Source organism: Sprattus sprattus, assembly GCF_963457725.1.
Source record: "Sprattus sprattus genome assembly, chromosome: 8".
In the NCBI taxonomy this organism is placed as follows: Eukaryota; Metazoa; Chordata; class Actinopteri; order Clupeiformes; family Clupeidae; genus Sprattus; species Sprattus sprattus.
Window position 1 is genome coordinate 15,022,855 of NC_137927.1, and position 25,682 is coordinate 15,048,536.

The 25,682-nt window shown below is 41.0% G+C and overlaps 2 protein-coding genes across 2 annotated transcripts in view; both read right to left on the bottom strand.

Annotated features, from left to right (window-relative positions):
- Positions 1-10,560, bottom strand: part of trip4 (thyroid hormone receptor interactor 4) — a 46,525-nt gene extending 35,965 nt beyond the window's left edge. The window contains exons 1-11 of the mRNA XM_080843822.1: positions 10,407-10,560; positions 9,916-10,088; positions 9,624-9,754; positions 9,327-9,548; positions 6,569-6,647; positions 6,270-6,387; positions 4,781-4,996; positions 4,332-4,458; positions 3,568-3,755; positions 3,088-3,212; positions 2,647-2,738 (exon numbers count right to left, since the gene is read on the bottom strand). Of these exons, the coding sequence (XP_080699948.1) occupies positions 2,647-2,738; positions 3,088-3,212; positions 3,568-3,755; positions 4,332-4,458; positions 4,781-4,996; positions 6,270-6,387; positions 6,569-6,647; positions 9,327-9,548; positions 9,624-9,754; positions 9,916-10,088; positions 10,407-10,486 (1,551 nt within the window). The 5' untranslated portion in view covers positions 10,487-10,560. The remainder of the gene's footprint in view (positions 1-2,646; positions 2,739-3,087; positions 3,213-3,567; positions 3,756-4,331; positions 4,459-4,780; positions 4,997-6,269; positions 6,388-6,568; positions 6,648-9,326; positions 9,549-9,623; positions 9,755-9,915; positions 10,089-10,406) is intronic.
- A 3,694-nt stretch (positions 10,561-14,254) lies between these two features.
- chrna7a (cholinergic receptor, nicotinic, alpha 7a (neuronal)) lies at positions 14,255-25,605 on the bottom strand (the record flags this gene model as incomplete). The annotated part of the gene is made up of 10 exons (XM_080843502.1): positions 14,255-14,794; positions 15,351-15,460; positions 16,023-16,109; positions 17,384-17,578; positions 18,004-18,171; positions 19,486-19,565; positions 20,988-21,097; positions 22,223-22,267; positions 23,634-23,773; positions 25,551-25,605. The coding sequence occupies 10 exons, from the start codon at positions 25,603-25,605 to the stop codon at positions 14,255-14,257; spliced, it is 1,530 nt and encodes a 509-aa protein (XP_080699628.1).
- Positions 25,606-25,682: the final 77 nt, after the last annotated feature.

Sequence of the window (25,682 nt, forward strand, 5' to 3'; positions counted from 1 at the left end):
GAGGCAGGCAAACAGAGGGTTCCAGACAGATTCCGCTGGCAGCCTCTCCACAGGCATGAAACCACAGCCTCTTTTTTTCCAGCTTTTTATTTAAACACGGGGAGTAATTACTTTACACCTACACGTGTTTTGATTTTAAATAGAACATCCACTGTATAAACTCAAACACCTTGATTAAAAAATATTTCTCTTCAAGACCAGGAGAGATAAAAAAAAAAAAAAAGGCATTGATTCCTGGGTGGAAAATGTAGATGGAGGTCCTCTCATATTGTTGTTTATTCAGGCAAAATTCATGATTGCGGCATTAACCTCACCCCATCATAAACCACCGCCATTATCTAAATGCTTCAGTCAGAATGCATAAACGCATTACAAAGTGTCGGGGAGAGTGGAGGGGGTCCTCCAAGCTGTCATCACATCTCCCTCCCACAGACTCAACACTTAAAGGCAATCTAACGACGTGCAGAACAATTACATTTAAATCAAAGTCTATTTATCCATCAGAAGGAAAAAACACAGAGAGTATAATTCAGACACCAGCACCTATGTCAATATCTCATTAGGGCTAATGTGAACAAGTGAGAAAAAAGGGGGTAGAGAGGAAGGGGAGGGGGGTATGAAGAAAGGACAGAGATAAAGCGAGACGGAGGGAAACAAATGAGAGTGGCAGTAGCACTCAATGATGTTTACACAGGCATAGTCACATTTTTGAACCATAACAAACTGAGCAAGACACCAGAGGTGAGAGTGAGTGTGTTTGTGTATGTGTATGTGTATTTGAGTGTGTGTGTGAGGCATTCCTGTCAAACACAGCTGGGTGACAATCATTTACCATTTCTCATCATCGCAAACATCCTTACAGAAATTGCAACCATCAAGATGCCTGGGGAAAAAAGAACCCTGGTAAAAAAACGACTGGTGGTAAATGAAAAAGCTAGAGTGAAGGCGATGACCATTTTAAGACTTGAAGACATAATAGACAGGATTTCCTCAGAGCACCCTCTCTCTCTCTCTCTCGCTCTCTGTCCCTCTCTCTCTCGCCCTCTCTGTCTGTCTCCCTCGCTCTCTGTCTATTTCTCCTCCCTCATGTCTGCTCTGTTATGAGCCATCTGTTGGCTGACAAAAGTGGCCCATCGAGCCGTACAGCAGCGAGCACTCGTCTTGCAGTAAGAGGGAGCAGATGTAACATGAAAATGAACACGATGGCTCCTCTGCCTGGGCTGTCGTCTGGGGGTCTATCAGACAGTGCCGCATGGTACGGTGCGGTGCTGTGCTGGGCTGTGCCGAGTGGTGGGATGGGGTGGGAGGGCACTCGACATTTAACCGGGATGAAAGGCGAGAGATTAAAGGGCTGCACCAAGCTGCGCCGGACTCCACTGATTTATAATTAATCAAGGAGCTGAAGCAGGTTTCACGTCGCCTTGCCCTCAGCTCACCTTCACCGACACAAAAACAAGCCCCTTCGAAGATGTGCAGGGAAAAAACAACTCGAAAAAAACACAGACAGAAAAGCGGCAGGAGGAGTGCATGCAGGAGTGGTTGTGCTGACAGCAAACACTGAGGCTGTATCTGAGACGCGAGCGCCTGCCTCGGAGTGAGAGGCAATTACCAGGGTCTCCTGTGGGCATGTTTCAAGACGACATGTTAGTGTGATGGCAGAATCAAAGATGGCTGCTCCGGGGCTGGGGGGAACATGGTGCACTCTGCCATCTGGTGGCAGACCGACTGTGAAAACACACCCAACAGTTCACAACCCAAAGGGAAAGTCACTACCGGTTGATCATACTTGTGAGACAAAGGCAAAACATCCTGCTCAGAACCATACACACCCCCACGAACGCTCGTTGGAATAGACATGTCTTTACTTTTTCCTCACAGTTTGTGTCTGTGGTAGCAGTTAAGAGACTGTGAAAATAATTTCAGGCATCTACAGAAGCCTCTGGCATTTAAAATGCCTCATTGACAAGACATTAAAGGAGTTATGGAAAGTGCAGGTCATTTCAGCAGCTGGTGTTCAGGGGAAAAGCCTGGGCCACGGGAGCACTCCAGACTGTGAAAAGAGGAATGCTATTTCACTAGCATCTAAAACTACACCACCATGACACAAGCGGACATATTTCCACTTTTTTGGCCTTGTTAACACACCTTCTCAAATTGCCAGTAGGTTATGCTCTAACTGACAGCTATGTACTCCAGTTGGAATCAAAAGAAAAGGTCACAAATATCTTGACAGATATGTTGGTATGTAAACACAGCACTGTGTTAACACAACACTAAACTAAAATGGTACTAGCTGGGCCTTAGGGTTATAAGTACAACATTAATTTGGCAAACTGCAGAGCATTTGGTTTGTCACTTATTGAGCTTAAGAGGAAGTCTCGTGTTTACCAAGTGTCTCTCGGAGGCTCAGGGGGTGAGTGACACGCTGAGAAAGTGAGAGACATTCACAGTGAAAGAGAGCAAGCGAGTAAAGGTCATAAAAGGAGAGAAAAGAAAGAAGTGAGAAAGAATAAGAGCGTGTGAGGAGGAGTGGGGAGGGCAGGGGCTGGGCTGTGTGAGTGTGAGTAAACGCATGAATGACAGAGAAAGAGGGGGGGGGGGGGGGGGCGAGAGAGATTTGCACTCAGGGCACAGGAGGTGACTGACCTGCTCTCTGAACTGATCCTGGGAGAGGCAGTCGGTCATGTGCACACAGCCCAGCAGGCAACCGGTTGGATACTCCTGGGGGAACCGGGGGGCTGCAAAGGCAGGGAACAAAAGAACATTCCAGAACAATTATCCCACCCTGTCTTCATGGATTCACTCAAAATTAAACACATAAAGGACACTGCTAAGCACAACAGCCTCATTCCTAAGTGTGTTTCAACTTAAAAATAATCAATGCCATAAAGATCATGCACCCCCTCATGGCAGTTTGATTTAAGAACTGTCATAGAGCATCCGCAGAAATAATATTTGCCATGAACAATTTTACAAAAGGCTGTTATCCAAAGTCAAAGCACAAGGCATGGATTTCATCAGTTCACTTTTGACTATGCCAATTTGTGTTTGACCGTGGTGCACGGATGCCAACGACAGGTCCAGTACCTTTTTTGTAGATCTGGCGGTACATGTCCTCCACCTGGGCAATCTCCTGGGGCGTGGGACGCTTGGCCGCAGCCGCAATCCACAAACAGCCTCGATGGGAGGTATACCACGACCGGCCCTCCACTCTGCACACATCCACAAAATATCCACGTGCCTGCTTATTTCTCACCATCATTGTTTTCCCTCTGTTATGGCCACCTGGAGTTCCTACTCTGGACTGTGTGTACTTTAATACCACATCCCCTAGATTTGCCACTGTGTGCTGATGCAGCATCAGTGCTTTTCCTCTGCCTAAAGAAAGACATGAGATATTCCTGTGCAGTATTTATATAGCAGACATTCCATCTATGTATAGAAATATCTTAAATGAAATCGTAAAGCTGTATCGGTCACTTCACAGGTACACTACACATGTTTTCCTCAAATGTTTCTAATGAAATAGTAAAGCTGTACGAGTCCTTGGGGGGAGAGTTACTGTACCTCTTAATGCCCTTGACGAGCAGTGAGGCCCAGGGCTGGTGCATGCTGAGGGACCAGCCTCCGTCGGCCATCTGCTGCAACTCAGCGTCCTGCAGCCGGAGCCTGGAGCGCTCCGGGTCCTGATTCCCCCCAGAAGCCTTAGGCTGCTGGAGCCTGCGGGAGCCGGAGCCACCACTCATGTCCACCCACTGTCACACATAGACACACGCATGCACAAACACAGACACACACACACACACACACACACACACAGAGCATTGAAAATAATATCATCAGTGTGCTTTTACAAGTCATAATTCATGTGTATGCCATTGCTAAGGTACAAAACTAGTTTCATGCAGTTCTCAACACTGAGTTGGCGACTTTTTCTTAAACTCTTCACACATCGAGCATGACAGCATTTAGCTTTTGTGACTAAACTGTGGATCATTCTTCATTGTTTTTAACACAGAATGCATTCAGTAACATCTTTTTTTCCCCCATACTCAAGCTTCAATCAATACCATCAAAAACAGGCTGTATTCCAGCCCACATCATATGGCTATTGTCTGTTTTGTTTTCAGGTTCCTTGCTGGGTATAAATAAGTGGTCTGGAATTTATTTTATAAAATAATGAACAGAGAAGGAAGTAAACAGTAGAATGATCCCAGTTACCAAATAATACATACATAGCTCACGTACCTTTCAGGAAATGTTTTGATAAACTAAATTTGGGCATAGACCACAACAGTAAATGACTAAGACCATTCAAGCGGGGGGGTTACCTGTGGTGCTGCCTGCATGATGTTGGGGTTGACCAGATCTCTCAGTGGCTCACCCTCCACTCTGTCTGGCCTCCTGCTTCCCTGGCCCATAGATCCAGTATTCATGGCCTGGACAGTCTCATCTAATCTGTTGACCATAAAGGATATTCATTTTCCAAAGAAAGTTACTGGGCATGCAAGTCACTAACTTTGTCATATGGTGTTTGCTTCAATTTATACAATTCCTCTTGGGACACGTATACAATTTATGTGTAAATTGTCTGTGTTTCTTTGCCAGAATTTCAACGTGATATCAACACTGAAGCATTTTGTGGAGTCATCTCGGCAATGGTTCACTGAAGATTTGCCTCATTATTTTCTTGGATGAAAAAAGCAGTCACAATAAAGCTTATGTCGAGGGCTGTGTAACAGACACGCTCCAGCTGGCGCTCATGAGGAGAGAAACTCACTTGTCGTAGTACTGCTTGAGGTTCCCATCCTCCTCCACCACCTTCCGGCCGGCGAAGTCCAGCGTGATCTTGCGGTCTTTGCGAGAGGCATGTTTGAGCTCCCGCAGCTCTTCCTCGCGCTTGCGCAATGAAGAGCGCTCGTTCGGAGACAGCCACTGGTTGGAGTCCGTCGCAAAGTAGTCAGACTCGTCGTCCAGGACCTGTGTTCGGCGTACGCTGAAGGTGGGGAGGGAGAGGGGAAAACCATGGAAACTGTTAGTGGTGTTGGTCTGAAAGACACTGTGCAGGGATTCAACCCCGAGAGATAAATACTGTTACACTAATCATATTTGAAGGCCCTAAAGGGTTAAAACAGGATCTAGATAACGTTTTCCTTGCAACACAACATCTCTCTTGCTAACTCCTGTGCCCAGAAGTGGCTGACTTGAGTATGCTGTGCAATGCTCTGATATGACCAGGGTCCCATTTCCCAAATGCATCGTAAGGCTCAGTAGTTTGTAGAATCCATCTTACAAATGATCTTACATTTTCAGGCTGTTTCCCAGAGGCAATGGAACTTAAGAAGTACTTGAAAACGTTCACAGATAGTGGATTGCTTAATGCCTCATAACAGGGATTTCTCACTGGGGTAGCCATCAGGATGTACAGGGAGATTACAACTACGAATCAATATATCAGTGTTATTGCACCTTATGTCTCGGTCATATGTTACATTGTATATCACCTTTTTTTTATAAGCTGTGTTTAGATCATAAAAATGATGAAGCCATGGACACGTAATTGTTCCGGTTAAATGAGATGTTACAGTAAATAAGTTACAGTATACATTATAGCCTTCATTTATGTTAGTTCATTTTTATTTCTTAGGTGGGGTGGTCATGGTAGTAGGCCTAGCACACAAACTGGTGCAGAGAGTGAGAGTTCTAATACTTAAGCCTATATTATATTAACTACCTCTGCCTCTTCATTCTCCGCCAACTCGCTCTACAAGAATACCATAGCAGCATGCCACTCACTGTAGTCTACACTTGCAAGTGGCAAAGAGCAGTTTTATTTTGGATGTCTTTAGTAGTTTTAACATATACATGTCATTTAACAGATAAATCTGAAAACTGTGTAGTATTATTATTTATAATCTTATTTTTTGTTTGTGTTTAACACTCGCAGATGGTTTATTGTTAGATACGCAGATATTAAAGTTTTAGTCAATCAATGAAGTTCAAAAATTATCTGTAACATCATCTTATATCAGGTTATTAGGTGAATATTCAGCAGTTTCCATGGACCGCCTCTGTAAGGCAGGGGGAGCAAGTTCACTTTATGTGTTTGTTTGTATTTGGAAATGCATGTAGAAATGCTCGTAACCAGTAAGACGTATTGTTATTGGGAGACAGGGGCCAGATCTTTTGAGGATGTGCTCTCTTTCTCTCTCTCTCTCAGGTTGTACAATAACAACCACAGAGATCACACAGAGGAATATGCAGTGTACCTGTTCCTGTCATACTCAAGCAGCTTCTCTTTGTGCTGAAGCGCTTTCTCCATCCCTGCTTTCATCTTGGCCTCCTGGTGGGGCAGATAGTCCGTGCCCTCCCATGGCACCACTCGGTCTGTCACACACACACACACAGACACACACACACACACACAGACACACACACACACACACACACACGTCTTTGAAAAAACTGACAACCGCAGAGTTCCCTTTTTACAGACATTAAAGTCAGCTACAGTAGTAAAAGCAGAAGGGTTCAAGGAAATTACAGAATTTCTTATATACCGACATACCCCCCATAAGCTTTTTCCGCAGTTTCTGGCTTTTATTGGAATCTCGTTGTAGAATCTCTTGCTCTTCTCTTGTACAAACCTGACAAAAAAAGTAAAGACCATCAGTCAAAATGAGCTCTGTATGGGTGCTGTAAATTATAAAACAATTGGGTTCTAGCGTGTAATTTAGCTGTTTCTGATTGGACGAGAGACGTTCCATGCTATAGGTTATTCGTCAACATACCTACAGTTACGGGACTCTTCACTGCTAAAAATAAATCACTCCGCGATGAAACATTCGCATTGAAGATAACCGTTAATTCAAAGTTTTCAAAATTCCAAACCAAGACGTTGACAATGGAACTATTTTTTGTTGCGGAGAAACAATGGCGAAATAAACCATTTTGAATCAATAACTTCGTGTTGAAATGTTAATTTGTTGACTGTAGAATTGTTTTATAAAAGCAATATAGCACTCGTGGGAGTGGGGTAGGTAAGGGATAATCCCACGGGTGTTGTTGCCTACGCCACTCGGCCTAGCGGCCTCGGTGGCTACGGCCGAACACCACCCGTGGGATTATCCCTTACCTACCCCACTCCCACTCGTGCTATATTGCTTAAGCATTACATAAGATAACATGATATTGGTAATTTTCAGCTATAGTGTGGTAAAACAAAAAGCTGCTTCCAAATCACACTACATTAAATGTATGCCAACAACCAGTAATCTCAGTATAGGTATTGCATTAGCATCTCTGGAAATTGTACTTGTGCTCAGGAACAGCAAGGTAAAAAGGGAGTAGGACAAGAGAGATATGGTTAACCAATAATTAGTTTAAACCAAGAAGTCAAAACTGCAGTCATGCAAGAAATAAATAAGAAGTCTATGAGAAAGAAAGGAATGTGTGTGCCAGTAGGATAAGAGATGGTGGGAGAGAGAAAGTGTTAAATCAAAGAGCTAGTCCCTCAATGTTCTGAGAATCTTTTTTGCTTAGGAAGGTTCCAAACTGAGTGAAATGACCCAGCAGTATCTAAATGGCAGCCATGATAAGAGCTGGTCGAATTCTCTAAATGCTGAAAGAAAGGTGCTTCAATGCTACCTGTCTTATCTCCTTTAGCATAGGGTACACTGAAACGTCCTTTATGATAGGAAAGGACATAACACCATTCCACAATTGAGTGCGGCATGAACACCAAATAATCAAGGTGACCCTTGTCAACAAAATCTGCCGTTGAATGATTATGTAGCCTTCGTACTGTGCAGTCAGATTCTCTTATCCCCATAGTTAACTTTTCCAAAGTCCTAATGCCTTCTCCTTTACACCTGTCCTTGACCTAGTGACTTTTTCCATCGAGCCATTTCCATCCAGGCATTGTGTCCCAAATGAAAGATGGTGCTCTGACAATGTGAGAGCAGAACCCCTTGTGCACACTCGTACACACCCCACTACAGGTGTGCACAATGGACAGATTAAAGCTACCAGGCTTGCACCACCCGTGCATTGACTGCAAAAAGCCTAAAGGGGGACAGGGGGTAGTAACAGGGTGTAAAGGCCCCCACATGCTTATCCGATCGTGCTCTCCGATCTCACGAGGCACGCCCTAAAACGCCCTCCTTGAAGTGGGACCACACCTTTGAGCACCTCCGAGAGCCATCCGAGAGACTCGGATGGCCTCTGGAGCACCGCTTGAATTTTCTCACTATCCGATCCGAGCTGTCCGACACCCCTGGCTAAAATCACGTTTCTTGTTTAGTTCCCTATATGACAGCACCGCCGTTTTAAAAAAAATCGCTGAGAGATCACTGGGAACCTGGGGCTGGAGGTCCAGGAGTGCATTAGGAGTTGGAGGAAGATCAGGGACAAGTTTGTAAAAATGAAAAAAACTATGAAGGGCACCAGTGGCGATGCAGGAGGAAAACCGACATCTCCCTTCTTCCTTGCTCTATCGTGGCTCTCGCCGCATATAAAGCATAGGGAGACGTCGTCTAATTACAGCAATAATAAAAACATTTCTTGGTTTTCGAACAGCCTCTTTGTGTTTGAGTTAGCAGAGCATGCAGTGTAAATGATTAAATTGTAAAATAACCTGAATTGTAGACGTAAAAAAGCAGAACTGTTTGTGTGGTATAATAATAGAAAATATTCGGCAATAACCGCAAGCTTGGTCATTGTCGTTAGTAATTCATTTCACAACAACAGCCTCTGATCATTAACTGAAAATACACGGGATAAAAACAAACGATTTCTTATTTTATAGTTTGTTGTTGATGATGATGTAATGGCCTTGTAACATCATAATAAACCGTTGGTAACCTCCACAGCCCCTCGTAGAACCATGCAGGTAGAGGTGAGTCGTACGATCATCAGATTAGAAAGGGCGTGTCTCTCGTGAAGTCGTACGAGGTGAATTGGATAACCATGCAGATGCCTTAAGAAACATGCCATTGTCAGTGAAGAGGCCATCTATTCCACTGTCCCCGTCAGATCCTATTTTAAGCATGGTAAGTGAGCCCTGCATAAACCCAAAGCTGCAAGCTTTCTCAAGGGTCCTTTCTTACATGGCTGCAGGTTTCTCAACACCTCATAAACAATTCAAGTAACACTACTTTGGCCTGTGCTGTGCTGCAAAACATCAAAACAACTGGAGCTAGACGCAGTAATCAGAGGTTTTATACTCCTGATTGTGTCGACTGTGAAACACAACATGAGTTACAGCAATACACAAATATGATACAAATATGATACTACTCAAAATGGTAATCAAAATAAATTCTCACCAAAACGCCACAGAAGAGGCACGGACCAGAACCCTCCTGTTCACAGACAATGCGTCCACAGGTCATGCAGTTATTGATGAGGTTGTGTTTCTGAGCCAGACACTCGCACGCATGACGTCCTGGCAGGAGTATAGACAGACAATCCTGACCCTCTTTGGCATATAGATTTACAAATTTGGTCGTCTTCTTCTTTCCAGTAGATGAGATGCTGTTCTCCTGTGCCTACGAAAAACCATGACAGTCAACCAATTCTGATTTCTCTCAATCAAACATACTTAGACAGATGTAAACAATTACCTTGAGCAGATCAATAGGAGTTTTCACTGTCTCTGGTTCAGGCTCTGCTGGATTGACAGTAAGGAATTCTTGCTTGTTTCTTCCTTTACGTTTGGTCTTCTTCTGCGCGTCTTTACTCATATCCGGAAACTCTATACAAGTCAATGTTGGCACTGTTTTATTACTTCTTAAAAAATGATGTCTTTATCATCATTTGGGAAACAAGCAAAGGACCTCTGTTAACAACACATATATATTGTTTACTACCACTGTGAATAAGACCATACGACTTGTTTGTTGGTAGCTAGTTTACCTGTTGACACGATCATAGGAATTAGATTTGGGTTCTCAGGGGCTCCTTGCATGAAATACCTCCATCGCTTCACAAGCTCGTCAATGAACAGCTTCTTCTTCCCATCCGTCCCTCCGAGCAGGTCCCCAACATATTCAACTATTTCCTCAACATTGTCAATTGACAAGATATACCTACATCAGAAGAACATACCACAAGGATGTAATGAATGATAGTGGTATACCTCAGGTAGCTCACTGGTCACGTCGTAAGTGAAGGTAGCCTTACCAAAAGCTAACTAGATGAGTTTTAGCAGTCTATTAAAATGCCAGCTTAAAACCTAACATGGGCGAATACATGCTAACCCAAATACCAATAAACGCTATGCTGAAAGTATCACGACAAGGACATTTCCTCGCTAACACTGATGTTACGATAGCACATCCAACTGGTCCAGATGGTAGCTAGCAAGCAAACTTCAAATTGAAAGATAAACCATACCATTTACTCACTTAACAATATCATCGCATGCCTCCAACCCAAAGTTCTTGTGTAACTCGTCAACGCACCAACGGAGCAAGGATTCTGACATGTTAGCCTGTAAAGTTGAGGCCCTAAGATTTCTAAACTTTCAGCTAATGACGTTGTGGTATGTATAATGTAAAACTGCATTCACTTCAGTCAGAATACGAAGTATATACGCACGGAATCATAATCCTGCTGCACATAGTGCGGCAAAATTACATTTCCGACAGAGAACGGCAGAGTAAATATTAGGTTCCTACGATCCAAACCTCAATAACAATAGTATAATAATCCTAAAACCACACAAAGAAACTTTGATACAGTAATTCAAATAAAGATTTTTACAAGGCACACAATTCATCTTAGTATAAATTCACAAAAATGTCTTTCTTCATTGTTTTGAAATAACAAGGGCTGTGATTACGCCACCAGATGGCAGCGCTTGTCATGAATGTGCATACAATTATTTTGCATTTTGTGTAGCTCTACTATAAATAAAGAAAAGTGAACCCCAGCTGTCGTACCATAATGTTCCCTAGACAAATTATTCCATCAAGTACTGTTGTTGGACTACTATGTGAAAATTGTTTGTACTGTGTACTATCCTGGTCAGACCTTGCAATGTGTTTGTCAGTAAATCTGCAGATGGCACGTATTTGTTTTTAATCTGGGAAATCTGTTTTAAACTAGTACATATTTTTACATGATTTTTAATGTAGACACACATATGTAGAGGAGAAGACTTTGTGCACCCAAGAAAGTAGGCTATGTGTATCTTATTTTGTAAAAATTCACACTGAATTTTCCAGAATGCATCAAAAACCAGGAATTTTTAATGTCCCACCAGGTACATTTCTTTTTTTCCCATTAAATATTCCAGGTGGTTTATCAAGGTGACGGAATTAATTTGTCAGGTGGATTCCCAGCATGATAGGGATTGAGGGTCATTTATGGATCATTTCTAATATGGAAAGGTGTGCCTACGGATTTCTGGGTTTAAGCGTAGAATATCTTTGCATGGATGTATGACTAAGCTCATATTTCTCATTTGGATTACCTTGGTGTATGTGTGTGTGTTTGCACACTGTGTGTGTACACATGCATACATGTGCCTGTATTGATTCTGTACTGCTGCAGGAAAAATGTTAGCTAAAAAGCTCATTTGTGCAAAATGAACTTCAAAAGATGCTAAATGTGACCCGAACATTGAGGGTCAATGACATCTTGTCATGCCCAGTGATTTGCTTTTTATGTTTCTGCCACAATAGTTTTGCTTTAATTTACCGTTCCTGTTCCCATTCCTGTTATGGTTTTTATGGGTTGATAGACTCACTAAATGCTATTTTTGAAAACATCCTTTACTCTTAATCTCAGTAAACCAAACTACCAAGAGGAACATAAGATGCCTTTGTGGGCCTTGACTATATTTGATTGATTTACACTGTCCTTGCAAAAAAGAAATGCGCTAGAGTATGTTTGAACAAGCAATATTAATCATAGATAACCTATTCTGTCTCTTCTATGTCTAAGTGACATATCTAAGTGACGTATGTGTACAAAACAAAAGACGAAACAAATGCTATTTTGTTATGTAACTGCTAATTAAGCTGAGACAGACATAAAGCATTTTACTACAAAACAAATCAACATCAATGTGACTAAAAGTGGAATTCAAACACATTAAACTAAAAAAATGTAATCGACATTGTTGAATGCATATAGTGATAACTGCACTGAGAGGTATCCTAAAAACACACTTTGCCATCAGTATATCCCAAAACATTTGTGAGAACAAAGAGACCTGTACACATAGAGGCTTCTCAATAAAAAGTACTTAAGCAAAACTAATGTTGAAAATGTTCTACAAATTAAATTAACAGAGCATGATTAAGAGATGTTTGCAAACATAAACAGATGCAATTTCAGGAGCAAAGCTTCTGTTATGTCTCTTTTCACACAGTAAGAAATGTGCCTGTGGCTTTTTACGGTTGTTTACAATGAAACAATCATTACAACAAAGGCAATTAACAAGTCATGTGTGATACAAGAGAGTCCAAACCTTGATTTTGCATCATTTGCAGATAGTGGTTTGTTTGCCATTGTGGCTATTAACTGCACGACGAGAGCTGATCTTTCCGTGCACCAGAATAAATTAAGGAGTAAATAACAACTGTCAACAAAAGAATAATCAAAGTCTTCAATAAGTTTAAGGATAATTATGAAGGCACACAAGGCAATATTAGACAAACTGCTATCTGTTAAAACCTGTAATGTGTTATGTAAAATGTAATGTGTGCGATAGCTGTGAGGATTTTGAATTATCATTAATTTGTTGTATCTGTTTATATTTTTGTTTAGTTTTAATATGCATGTGTTCATAAATAATAAAACCTGCTGTAGTGTGCTGTCGTATTTCTCAAACTCATGAAGTATAAAGAGGCTTATGTAATTATCTTCTCAAGCTCAAAAGAAAACCAAAGAGTGGTTTAACTGTTGTAATTAGTGATGATTTGGTTTATTGTTAATTGCTTCACGGTTGTTGTGATACAGCTTCTTGTTCCTGCTCAAAGAGATGGTGTAACTATGCTATGTTTATAATCCTCACAAATGGATTTACTTTTATGGTTATAAATTACTTTTAATAGTTATTTAACTCGTCTAAAATATGTGTTGTGACATTGACACATCAGAAGCACAGAGTTATTCAGATACTTTTTGACCTAGAAAAATATGTTTATTTCTGATCTTGACAAAACAGCTACAATACAGACTGATGAAACTTTTCCTATATGAGTATTGTGATTTGTAGGATACTAAACAGTGATTACAACAACAACCATAAATAAACCACCCCAGACGCTGTTGAATAGGCATACATTTATCCAGGGGCCAGGGGTGAGAGTAGCATTCTAGAACCACACCACACCTCTCGTTCTATGCTGCAAGTGTCTTAATCTAGAGAGTCCCTCATATACTCTTTCGGTCATTCTGATAGCTTTTCCCCATACAAGATCCCAATGAATCTGAATATTTGTACAGTATATTTGGTAAGACAACAGACATGACATGCATTTGCTGCATTAAAACAGATGGGTAAAGCTGAAAGGTCCATTATGTGCATAGGATAGGAACTGTATATCCAATAGGTTTGAGTTATATGAAGTGCTATATATTTGTCAGTAAAAGGGAAACAACAATAATATCATTAGAAATGCAGCTGTCATGACTAAACTATGGTAGTATAGTGAAGTACTTGCACTTCAAGTAAAGTATACTGTTCTTGACCTGTAATATATTCACATTTAGAGATTATACTAAAATATTTTATTAGATGACATAAAAACTTAAACATAATCAAATCATAGGTCTAGCACTTCTAAATCACTTCACTTCTAAAATGAGTGTACACGCATATAAAATCACTACACTAAAGAACATGAGTGAGGCTGATATGAATGGAAGATGTCTTTAATTTGCATGTTAGAGAAGTGTTAGGACATTGACAAGTATTAGTATTTAATATTGTTGAAAAGGGAAGTCTTAAACTATAGGCTGGTTAACCATACTGAGGTTTAAATATGGCTGAGAATTTAAGAACAATCCCAGGCTGAATGTATAACTTTTCCCTTCATAAGCCGGTTTTTATGTGCTTTGAATGCATACTAAGATGCACGTGGCTGTTCCTCCAGCTGTTAGCCAATTTATGTGTTAAAATATTCATGTGTACAAATTATGAATGCAGCTATATTCTTGTATTTTGACTGGCCTTGTCAGGGGTTTTCAGGTCAAGTAACGCTGAGACTGATTGAGTAAGGACAACCTGGAAGACACAAACTCAAGTAAAAAAGTCTTTAGATATGGCCTCAACAAAGTTGGGAGCGGACATGAGAATGCCCGTAGTGCATAGTGTGGTAAAGAGCGAGAATGCCATCAGGCATAAGCGGTCGATCACCGAGGCGGCAAACTTCCACTCGTTGCACAAGCTCTCCTCCTCATCCTGGTCGCGGAAGCGCTTGGCGATGTAGCGCACCTCCTCCAGGATCTTGCCCAGGTCGGGCTCGGCACCGCTGACGGACGCCGAGGACGCCTGGGCAGTGCCTGGCAGCAGGACCTCGTCGTCGCCGGTGCCCATCAGCCGGCTGCAGAGTACCCCGGAGTCAGGTGAGGTGGCGTAGTGCAGACTGTCCATGCCACGGAAGCCGAAGAAGAGCATGTTGCCATTGGTGGCCTGGGGACCGCCGGCGCTGACGTTCAGGTCCACGCTGGACAGGCTGCTCCGTGAACGCTTGTTGTGGCATGCCGAGCGAACCCGGTCTTCACCTGGGCGCTTCATGCGCAGGAACCAGGCGCACCAGTTCAGCAGCACTATACGTGTCTTTAGTGAGCACACACAGGACACATTAGCCAGTGTTATACAAGATTCATATTCAGAGAAGCAAAACAGACATAAGATAAGATACGATAACATAAGATAAACTTGTATTAATCCCCGTAGGGAAATTCAGGTGTAATAGAAGCAGTGTAATAATAAAATATATAAATAAAAATAAATAAAATACAATTATTAAGAAGTAAAACGCAGCTGGCGTTAGAAAAAGCAAATCTGAAGTAGTTGGTAATGCTAAATCATCTTAAACTAAATGTGTTTTTGTTCCAATATGACTTTTGTCAAGCTGTCAAAGCTGTCAGTTATCTCTGTTCTGCCTGGGCCATCAGATCACCTAAAATGATTCCTCATGGGCCATAATTGGTAAGCAATGTGAGTAAGTAATATTCAAAGACATGATTCAGGTGTATTAAGCAGATGCTGTTTTTTAGATTACACAAAGGGTACTGAAACAGATTTAAGCTTACTTATGGTTGCATGACCAACATTTAAAAATATTACGGTGACTTTGACATAAGCTTGATTACCTTTACCGAGTACTCACCCATTTTGGCATTTTGCCTCCATCAGGGTCATGATGGTGGTATTGTAACACCCAAACTGTTGCTATTACTGAAAGTCCAACAATAACCATGGTTGTGGCAAAATACTGGGCTGAAAATAAGAAACAGGGCAAATAGAATTGTGGATCATGTTAGTTTTGTTTATCTTCGAAATAACTAGTATGAAGATATACTAAAAATAAGCATAAAGATATTTCTATAAAACTACAATCATACTGGCTAACAGGAGAAATGATGAAGGATGTTCACTGAAAGAAAAGCACAAAACTGTGGAAGATATCACCTCTATAAAACACCTTCTGCTGTACACAGGAAACCTGGACTAAACACGGCATTGTTCTATATGGTTCATTCAACACAACATTCAGTGCAACTCCTTTATTAAACCTGGTGGGACTTGAAGTGGTTCAGTGCACAAACACTTGACAACGAGCTTCCTAAGAAAAAAATGGAAATATTTCTCCTACTCTGTGAGGACACATAAATAGCCAGACACATTTACAGTAAGTGCATTTGGCCCCTAAGGGAAGAAGTCTGGCTTTATGGTGACCAAGCTTTCATAATTCTTTCATTCATATTTATGTGCATTTCACCTTTAAAATGAATGGCAGCATCATACAGTTCAAAGTCATTAATTTGAGAAAATATATTACCTATCAGAGGCACAGAGTCGGATGTTGCTGGCATGATTTCTGCTACCAAGAGCATAAACACTGTCAGTGAAAGAAGCACCGTGATTCCTGCAACACAGCATTGGAAAAATGACTTCCAACAGCATAATTTAACAATGATTAATTGCAAATATTAGGATTACCAGTGCATAAAAACTAAAGCTAAAAAGTGTATGTATGTAAAAAAAAGACAATACCTAGATCTTATCATCATTTGCAGTTTTACCAGATTTAACATTTGTTATGAGACCTGTAATAGCGTGTGTGACTTGCTGGGTGCCAAAAATGGTTATCTACTTCTCCTCATAGTGAAGTTACTTAAACCGTTCGCCAAAGAATTACATATACAAATAGGTATTGTCTAAGTACTAACTAAATTACATGAGACGTGATGCAGTATACTGCTAATACTGTCACACCGATAGTGCATAACATGAGAAAAATGTTTCACTCATTCTCTTGAAAAAGCTCCTGATCTAACTCTAAGTGAAGCCAAATCCACATATGATATATTCTCATGAAAAGATACAAAAAAAAATTATCAATACTAATTTCACTTATTGAGAGTGTGCTTTCCCTAGACATTAATTAATAAAATGAGTACACATAAGTCCTGAACTATCTGAATAATTTAATTTTCTCTGGATATTGATCTTGGAACATCACTGTGTGGACTCCAGTGATTCACTGGGACAATGCTGTCAGATAATGTATGACTAATACCAACGCAAAACACCACTACCGTCTTACATGGAAACCCACTAATTCCCTCCTCAGGGATTTCATGGTTGGCATCCAACCAATTTCAGGCTAGGTTGCCTATGCTGCTCTGATACCTCCAACCCAAAACATTTATGCTTTTGGGAAATAGAGCTCAGTGCTTACTGCAATGGAGTATCAATCTTACTCTGAGGAAGGGGAAGCAGGTAAAGTGGAGAAGTTTTAAGCAGTCATCCAATACAGAACATTTAATTGGACATTGTATTTACCCCCCACGTGAAGCTTGACATCACTGTGCATGATCTGGTAACATTAACTGTTAAAATTGACACTAGTAGTTCCTTCCTAGTTTGCTTACACAAGGGTACTGATGTACCCTCTACTAAACCACCAACTTTGGGCAATAAAACTTGAAACCCAATTAGGCAGCAGGAGAGTGAACCCTCTGCATAATACCCTTTCCGCTGATCAACTCTGCATGCGTGACCTCAGCAGTACACTGTATAGCTTGCATCAAGTGAAACCACGCTCCCATTCATTAGAAACCAACCACACACTGCAAGGTTGCAACAGACTCAAGAGAATAGATAGTCCGACAGGGCCAAGTGGCTGACGCGGCTCACCGAGGGAGATCTTTTCCCCCGAGTCAGCTGGCAGCAGGAAGACCAGCAGAGCCAGTGTGGAGATGAGCACACAGGGGATGAGCAGGTTCAGGCCGTAGTAGAGAGTGCGTCTGCGCATCACTACCGTGAACGTCACGTCGGGGTAGGGCTCTTTGCAGCAGTCGTAGAACTTCTCGTTCCTTCTTCCTGGAACCTCTGCAGGGCAAACACGCACACACATGCACATTTTCAAACATAGGTGCAAGCACAGATACACACACACTCACACATATATCCCCCCCCCCCAACACACACACATGTAGAGATAGAGTTGGGGGACATGATATATTTATATGTGGGTGAATTGGAACATAAAATGTAGTGTTAACCATTTGGGCTGTAGAACGTTTTAGCAAAAGTTATAAGGAAAAATCGACCTTTCAGAGCTATGCTCCTGCTACAGGAGTAAATAATTGCCTTGTCATATTTTGACCAGAACATAATGGTATGGACGAGGCATACTTGATGCTTTTACACCCACTCAAGGAAATGTGAAAATGTTTTTTCTTTGTTGTTTTACGTGCTTTATGAATCACATGGAAAATGTTTCTTTGCATGGTAAATAAAATCAGTTATCTTACCCACAAGGTCCCATTCTCCATTGGCAGTGTACCCAGTCATATCAGCCTCAATCATCTGCAGGTCCAGTGACCAGCCTCCATATGTCCAGGAACCAAACTTCAGGTCACATCGCTGAACATCAAAGGGAAACCATCGCACATCTATATAGCAGGTGCTTTTGAAGATTCCTGGAGACAAGCATGAATGAAGGTTTGTTTTTTAAGCTCAAAGATGGAAACACTGAAATGCTGCCAAAAACCCCAGCAGATCCCATATGTGCCTAAGCTTTTCCTGTGTAGAATAATCACAATTGAGTTAATCAGACACAAAGTTATGTGCTTAAAGATAAGCCTAGAATCAAGCATATACAAATAAGAAATTGTTTACAGTGTAAAAAGAACAGCTCAGCAAATAACACTAAGGATGTCAGAATTCCAAATTGAGAATTCAAACAAACTAAATCAAACATGAGAGGAGAGCAATGCTGTGCCATGCAGACAAAATTCGCTCTTTAGAGAAAAAAGGCGTAAAGGGTGTAATGAATGCAGACAGACAGCGGGTTGCATTTATTTGAAATAGACTGGACAGGAAAGACAAATGTTGGTGAATTCAATTTGGTTTAGATAGCAGATTGTCAGGAACGTGTCCTGATTCATTCTTACCCTGCTAACTCCCCCAATCTCCGTCACGCATATTTCTCATTATTTTATAACAGCACTGCATGAATGGATCCCTGTGAATAAATGTGAGGTCCATCCTACTATGGAATTAATGTCCTCTTGGATCATGTCCCTTACATAAAATGAAATGCACATGCCAGGGGTGCCTATGTAACCCCATTGATTCCCCTCTGACTCAAAGTGAGTGTGTTTGGCCAGGAAGAAGGAGGAGAAAATGCTGACAAACACCGCGGTTAAATCACTTTTTCTTGACAGGCAGACACACTGTCAGAGTAAGTGACTTGGCATTTAGAAGGAGACGCAGCCACTGGGCTGGGCATATGTGGGTCAGTGGGGGGGTGTCTAAAGCAATGGATGCAGACTGTCTGGCTCCTTTAGAGGCATTTTGTGTTTCTTTTTATGCAAGTCATCCAAGGCAACTAATTAATATATGAAAAATGATGAGCAATAACACTTACATTAATTGCGGCAAGCTGTAATTCGTATGGTTGTACCCTAACTGAAAAAAGGCCAATAAAATAAACTGGGAGTCACCCTACGAATGTTTTCGAAATAACTACAGCCAACAACCACGCACTTATGAGAACATGGGTGCTAAATTATACTCATGCTGAAAGATCAGAGGGCCTCCAAGGTCTTGCATCAGCTCTAACCAGTGTCCCATGACAAACACTATCCATCACATCCAATGGAACAGACGAGAGAGGCAGGTGGCTATTAGTAATAACGTCAACCCTAATAAATCCTGACCAGACCACAGCGAAAAACATTTGTGGCAGGTTCATTAGTAATTATGCATTTGATGGAGGAAGGCTGGCCTACCTGGTGGCATGTACTGGCACGCTCCTGAAGAGTTCACCAGCACATTCGTATGGAACGTGGCATCAAACCGCTCGTCAGCACTGGGATGGAGAGATATGGAGAGTGAAGACAGATTTGTTTATGCACTGATCTGACCAAATATTATCAGAAATCACAGTGACCAAATATGATCAGAAATCACAGTTTAAAAAACAGCACTGTCAGCTCTCAGACGAAGTATCAGGTTATACAACTAATCAATACTGGCTTTATTGCACTTCATCGTGTTAAACTACACAGGAAACTGATCAATTGATTTCTCTGAGGTGCAGGACCAAAGGGACAACCATAAGAAAAGAGGCATACTCTTCAAAACTTTAAAGAATGTGTATTAATTATTTATGCTTCTGGCAGCATTATCTTACCCTGATGGAAAATTCTACTTAAAATACAGGCTTTGAGCTCGATCACACTGTGAAATTGTGTATCAATCATTTCCTGCAGTCCGACTGAGTCTGCCTTTCACTGAACTTCCCACATGAGTGATTCACCTGCTAGCTAGCAACATTTCTTATCTAAATGTGAGGTCTGATCTGAGGCCAAGGAAGGTGGACGTCACTGAAGAGGTCCCATGAAACGGGAGTCAGTGAAAAGCAGAGTAATCACCACCAAGCTACATGCATGGTGTCTAATGACAGTGACAAATGGGGCTAAAAGCTTGTTTTCTTCATTATGCAGGGGAAGCAATGCCTTAGATATCTAATTTATGAACATTAGCCTAGGTGATCCATCTCTTTCAAAACAACTCTTAATCAATACTCAGCAGAGAGCATATGCCAGTACAGGTATCTTTCCCAATTCAGAATCACTGTCCTCCTTTATTGGTTTTCTTTTTTCTTTTTGTTTTAAGGTGCTCTTAAAGAAAAAGCCTGCCTGCATTAACGCTGGTTACTCCAGCACCCTCGGGTTTGAGCGTTACTCAGACCTGCTGTCTTGATTACTCAGCAAGCCATGATAGTTTATGGGAAGTGACACGCAAGCCTGTATTTTCACGATCTACGGGCCAGTGTTGACACTCAGGCACGATGGCTTGTCATTTCTAGAAAACGCTGTTTAAACGCAGACACCGAGTTACCAGAAGAGGCAGGGTCTACTGAGCAATTATATAAATGCATTCTCCACTGGCCGTGTTTCTGTCTCTATTGTAACAAATCAAAACATTGAGTGTCAAAATATGGTTTAAAATTAATAATTTTTATTTAACTGTCAGTGATTCTTCCTCTTGTACTTTTATAGCCATTTATTACCTAATGTGTGATTAAGTGTTTAAGAACTCAAAAGGGTGCATTGCCTCAAAATCAGTGTATTCTACAGACATTGATAAAGTCTGGCACAGTAGCTTCTATAAAAACAGTCATGGCTTTAGCCCAAATTGTCAAATCACAATACTAGTCTGCGATACAAAATATAATCATCTTATATTTAACAATTGGTTCAAAAGATATAGTATCTGATAGATATACCTGTTGTAAAGCAGGATGTCTGGCTTCCATATTTGGTTGGCAGGAAATCTGACATTGGAAACGCCAGGATAATCAGAGGCATTCCACTGAAGGTAGAAATCATCCCAGTACTGGGGAAAGGAACAACACACGTATCAAATACATATATTTTTTAGTCTTTTTTTCAATGGGTTGGGTGGAAATATAACTTTTCCTTTGTAACACTAGGTATTGTGCTTTTTACCCATGACAACATTAAAGTCTCACACAGCAAGAAGTGGAAAATAAGATCTAAATCAATTTTAGAATGTGAACTACGTAGTGCTCGAATCACAATGAATTGCTGGGCCAAAATGGATTTTATTTCCCCTTTCTCTCAAGTGTCTTATGAATGAACAGGATTGCTGTGTGGTGACAACAACAGCTGTGAATAAAATGATTTGTGATGGATTTCTTAATTGGTACACACAAATACAATCAGTTCTGTGCAGAAAAAAAGCTATAAATGTTTATGATCAATCATGTCATAAAACAGTTCCTTGAAGTCAATGTGGCCATGTGAGATTATGCACTTACAAACGGGGATCGTGAAGCAGCAACTGTCAGAAGCAAAACATTTTTCCTAGCTTCGGTTAAAGACACTGCGATAGTACATCCATCTAGGATGCCTAATGGTGATTGAGATGAAAGACTGTGTGTGTGTGTGTGTGTGTGTGTGTGTGTGTGTGTGTGTGTGTGTGTGTGTGTGTGTGTGTGTGTGTGTGTGTGTGTGTGTGTGTGTGTGTGTGTGTGTGTGTGTGTGTGTGTGTGTGTGTGTTAATTCTCTTAATGTAGTTATGACCCTCTGGGGATTGCGCCAGAGGCAAGGAGCTGTCTGCAGAGGGGTATTTTTGGATAAGGGTCAAAACCATCAATGAAGACCACCGAGTTCGTATGCCAAGGCTACACATATCAAATTGACAGCCCACACAAAAACAGATAGTTTATTGGGAAGTATTGCAAGAGCATTATGATGAGGCACATTCTTCTCCTTATGAGCCATGTCCTCCCACCTGACTTACATGCACACGTCAGGATCAGTGCAATACAGGAGTTCCATGAGAGAGGTGCAGTAGGCTTATAAGCTTATCTGGAAGCATTTTACTGCTATGCTAGTCACAAAATCTAAAATGGGATTAAAATACAAATTCCATATATATATATGTAATTATACACACACAAACACACACATGTATATGAACATATATAAATCTTACCAGTTGTAGCCATATGTTTGTTGTAAGAACTTGATTCTTCTCATCCTGAATCACAAACAGAAATAATAATTGATGTATAACCTCTCAGTTTCACAGTCTAACAGCACAGTTTACTGTAAGTCAAAACATAATCACCAAACATGCAGTAGACATACAGTCCCCTGTAAAAAGACAACATTAGATCAGAGACACAAATATACATAGTGTTCTGCAATATACACTGTAATCATACAGTGGAAATATACACAGTATTTGAACCACGGTACTGGCCTTGGAGCAGTAGTTGCCAAAGCCCAATTTTTTTTACAGAATTCACTTGTAACAACATGGATCAGTAATACACAGTATGTAAATTCAGATCTCAATGTACGAAAATAACTTTAAATATTTACAAAATAAATATTATCACCAGTCAATGTTAGCTTTTAAGATAATGGTGGCACACTTTGGGTTCACACTGTGCACTGTGTGTTGCGGTTAACAGGAGACCTGAGGTGTCAAATACTAGGGTTGTAGGGTTTCTTTTCTGTTTCTTTTTACGTTAAAACAAACGTGTGACCATAAGGAGCCACATTAATTCTGGAATGTACTATGCTTACGAAACCTTCAGAGTTCTTTGGTGGCTGTTTTTCAGTATTTGACATGAGGTGGCAGGCTGTGAAGTTTCGGGTATTAGGCTCTGGTCCAGTGTTTGACTGACAAATGCATCCAGCCTTGAGGTGAGGACAGCGTGAAACACTTCAAATCTTAGATCCAATTTTACTTGACTATGTCTTGCATTGTGAATTTTATGGAAAATAGTTTCTCAAGGAATCACATGAACTACTATGAAGTGTGCAGGGGAAGTGAGGCTTGTGATGCTGGGGTAAAAGAAGAGCCCTGTCAGCTCTTTCTTTCAAGGATGTTCAACTCGCCTCAACCAGAGTAGTCTTCTATAACAGGCTTGATGCTGTCACATAAATCTGTGTACTGTCAAAGATGCAGGGCTGACTTACACTCACACACACCCACACCCACACCACCCACACACACACACACACACACTCACACACACACACACACACACACACACACACACACACATACACACACACACACACACACACACACACACACACACACACACACACACACACACACGCACACACACACACACACACACACACACACACAAACACTGATGCATGTTAAACAGACAGTGGGAGCCTTTGGGAGGTTCACATGTCCTTGTTTATAGAACTTGCTGGTTGCTTGTTTGCCGTGTCAGTGTGTACATTTGTCAGCAAACACATACATTCATGTGGTATGTTTTGGTATATAATACTTTCTGTGAAACATCACAGTCCATCTATAATCAACAGCTCCTAATTGGGTTAGAGTGTCATTGGTGTGTATTTATGATATAACTCACCACATCCATTATTTGCATTAGGCTGAAGCTGAAATTCACAGTGAGGGAATGTGTATCATTGAACACCGGCCTCTCCAGTGGATTGTAATTTGCCATCAGATCTTTGTACAATTTACGCTGAGGTTCACCTTCTTGTGACACTGTAGGGGAAAACAAATACAAACAGCTTAGCTGTGTGTTTCGGGACAAGAATAAGAATGAGATGAGGGGTTCAAGTCCAGAGCTGCTCTGACGATCTGAGACTCACACCATAATCAAAACTGAAAATAAAAGGCAGAGCAAAGTCACTGAGCAAAGTTAAGGAAAAGGGGGTGGCACACTGATGCAAAAATCTGCTCTGCCTCATTTGGAAGATGCTATATTGATCCACGAATCTCATCAAGCATTCTCTGCATGTAGCCTCAGTCTCAACTTCCTCCCAGCCGCCTGGCCCAGCCACCCATAACTCTCCCCATCCCTCAGTAGTCTACCTTATGAGTCTGCTCCAGGGGCCTGAGGTATATTTACATCCCTGAAGTGCTGAGGTCTGGAACCTCTTGCAAACCCTCAGGTATAACAATCACTGTTAATCTTCCTTGTGTCATTTGAGATCAGGCACCAGTAAAGCAGATGTCCACTAAAAGCTTAGCTGTCTCCCACACCCAGAGAGGTCAGAGGATTTCCCTGTCAATTTCTTTACAAATGAACTGATGTAAAAATAAATGCTGATTTTTTTTTTTTTACCATCTCTGTTTCCTGAGGATTTCCCACCAAATCAAAGTGAAAATGTAGGAGATTATGATTGTGTCCTGTAGCCATCACACAACACCCTATTCAGGGAACACACTATTGAAAGCCTTGCTTTGTTTCTTAATTATTTCCCATCGGACCTTAACTACTCATAATACAATTCCACTGAGGTCTGAGATTCACTGACTGGATTACATCATGCTTTTACTGGTCAAGCCAGTATCTGTAACTCATTTGGGAAGAGGGCACACCAAAGGGCTAAACAGAGTGCTATTATCCAAAGCCAATATCTGTCCTGGCATCTATTGTGAAGTCTTATTCAATTTAAGAGGCCTACCCAATGTCAATAAGATGGACTAAATGGAGACACTGCCGGACGCAAAAGCAATTACATGTAGTAAATATTGATATGGATGGATGGATATTATAAACTGGAGCAAGTAAGCACACATGCTGAGAGAATGGTGTTCTGCAAAAAGACGCCAGACTACAAAACCCACTATTGAATTTCAACAAAAGATAATCAAAACAAGAGTCTACACTACAGCATCAATCAAATGATCACGTCAGGAGAAAACTATACATAAAAGAAATATAAACTGATTTGGAAATTGGAACGTGTTCTCCCAATACTACATTGATTGTCCAAAGCAACTTTTTTGAAAATGTATTAGCTACGTTTGAAAATGTATTACCAAGACACTACAATACATTGAACAAGTTATAGATACAGACGATTTTGAAAATCCTAAAATTAGCCTTTCTGAAAGTTTAGCTTAAACACCATGGTCTTTCTTGCATGATATCTCCAAATTATGTGGGCAAATCAGCTGTCAGCCAAAATTATGATTCACCAGAGCTTTTAAAAACGATAATCAAATGAACAAGACCCAACTTAAAAATGAGTATGTGTATTTTCACAGCACCAACAGGACCAAAATTAGTTATCTAAATATTGAAGCACAATAGCCTGTAGTAGCCTACATTGAAAAAGCACCGGTAAGCCAAGTAGCATAATTATTCATGGAGCAGGCAGCCAAGAACAAAATTGACCCAATGCTAAAAATTCACATTGAGAAAACAGCATGTGCTTTGATAAGCATTAAAATAATGACACTTTTCACTCAAGTCTAGTATAGTATAGTAGTGTATTTCAGTATTGTGAAATTAAAGCCATGCCGATCCTACCTCTCCACACGCAGGCTGTGATGACAAGAAACAGGGTGACGTTCCAGGCCCCCATAATGTAACCAGTAAAGAAAAGCAAACCTAAAACCGTGTTTAAATTAACAAACTAACTTAATCGGACGTCCTATCCTA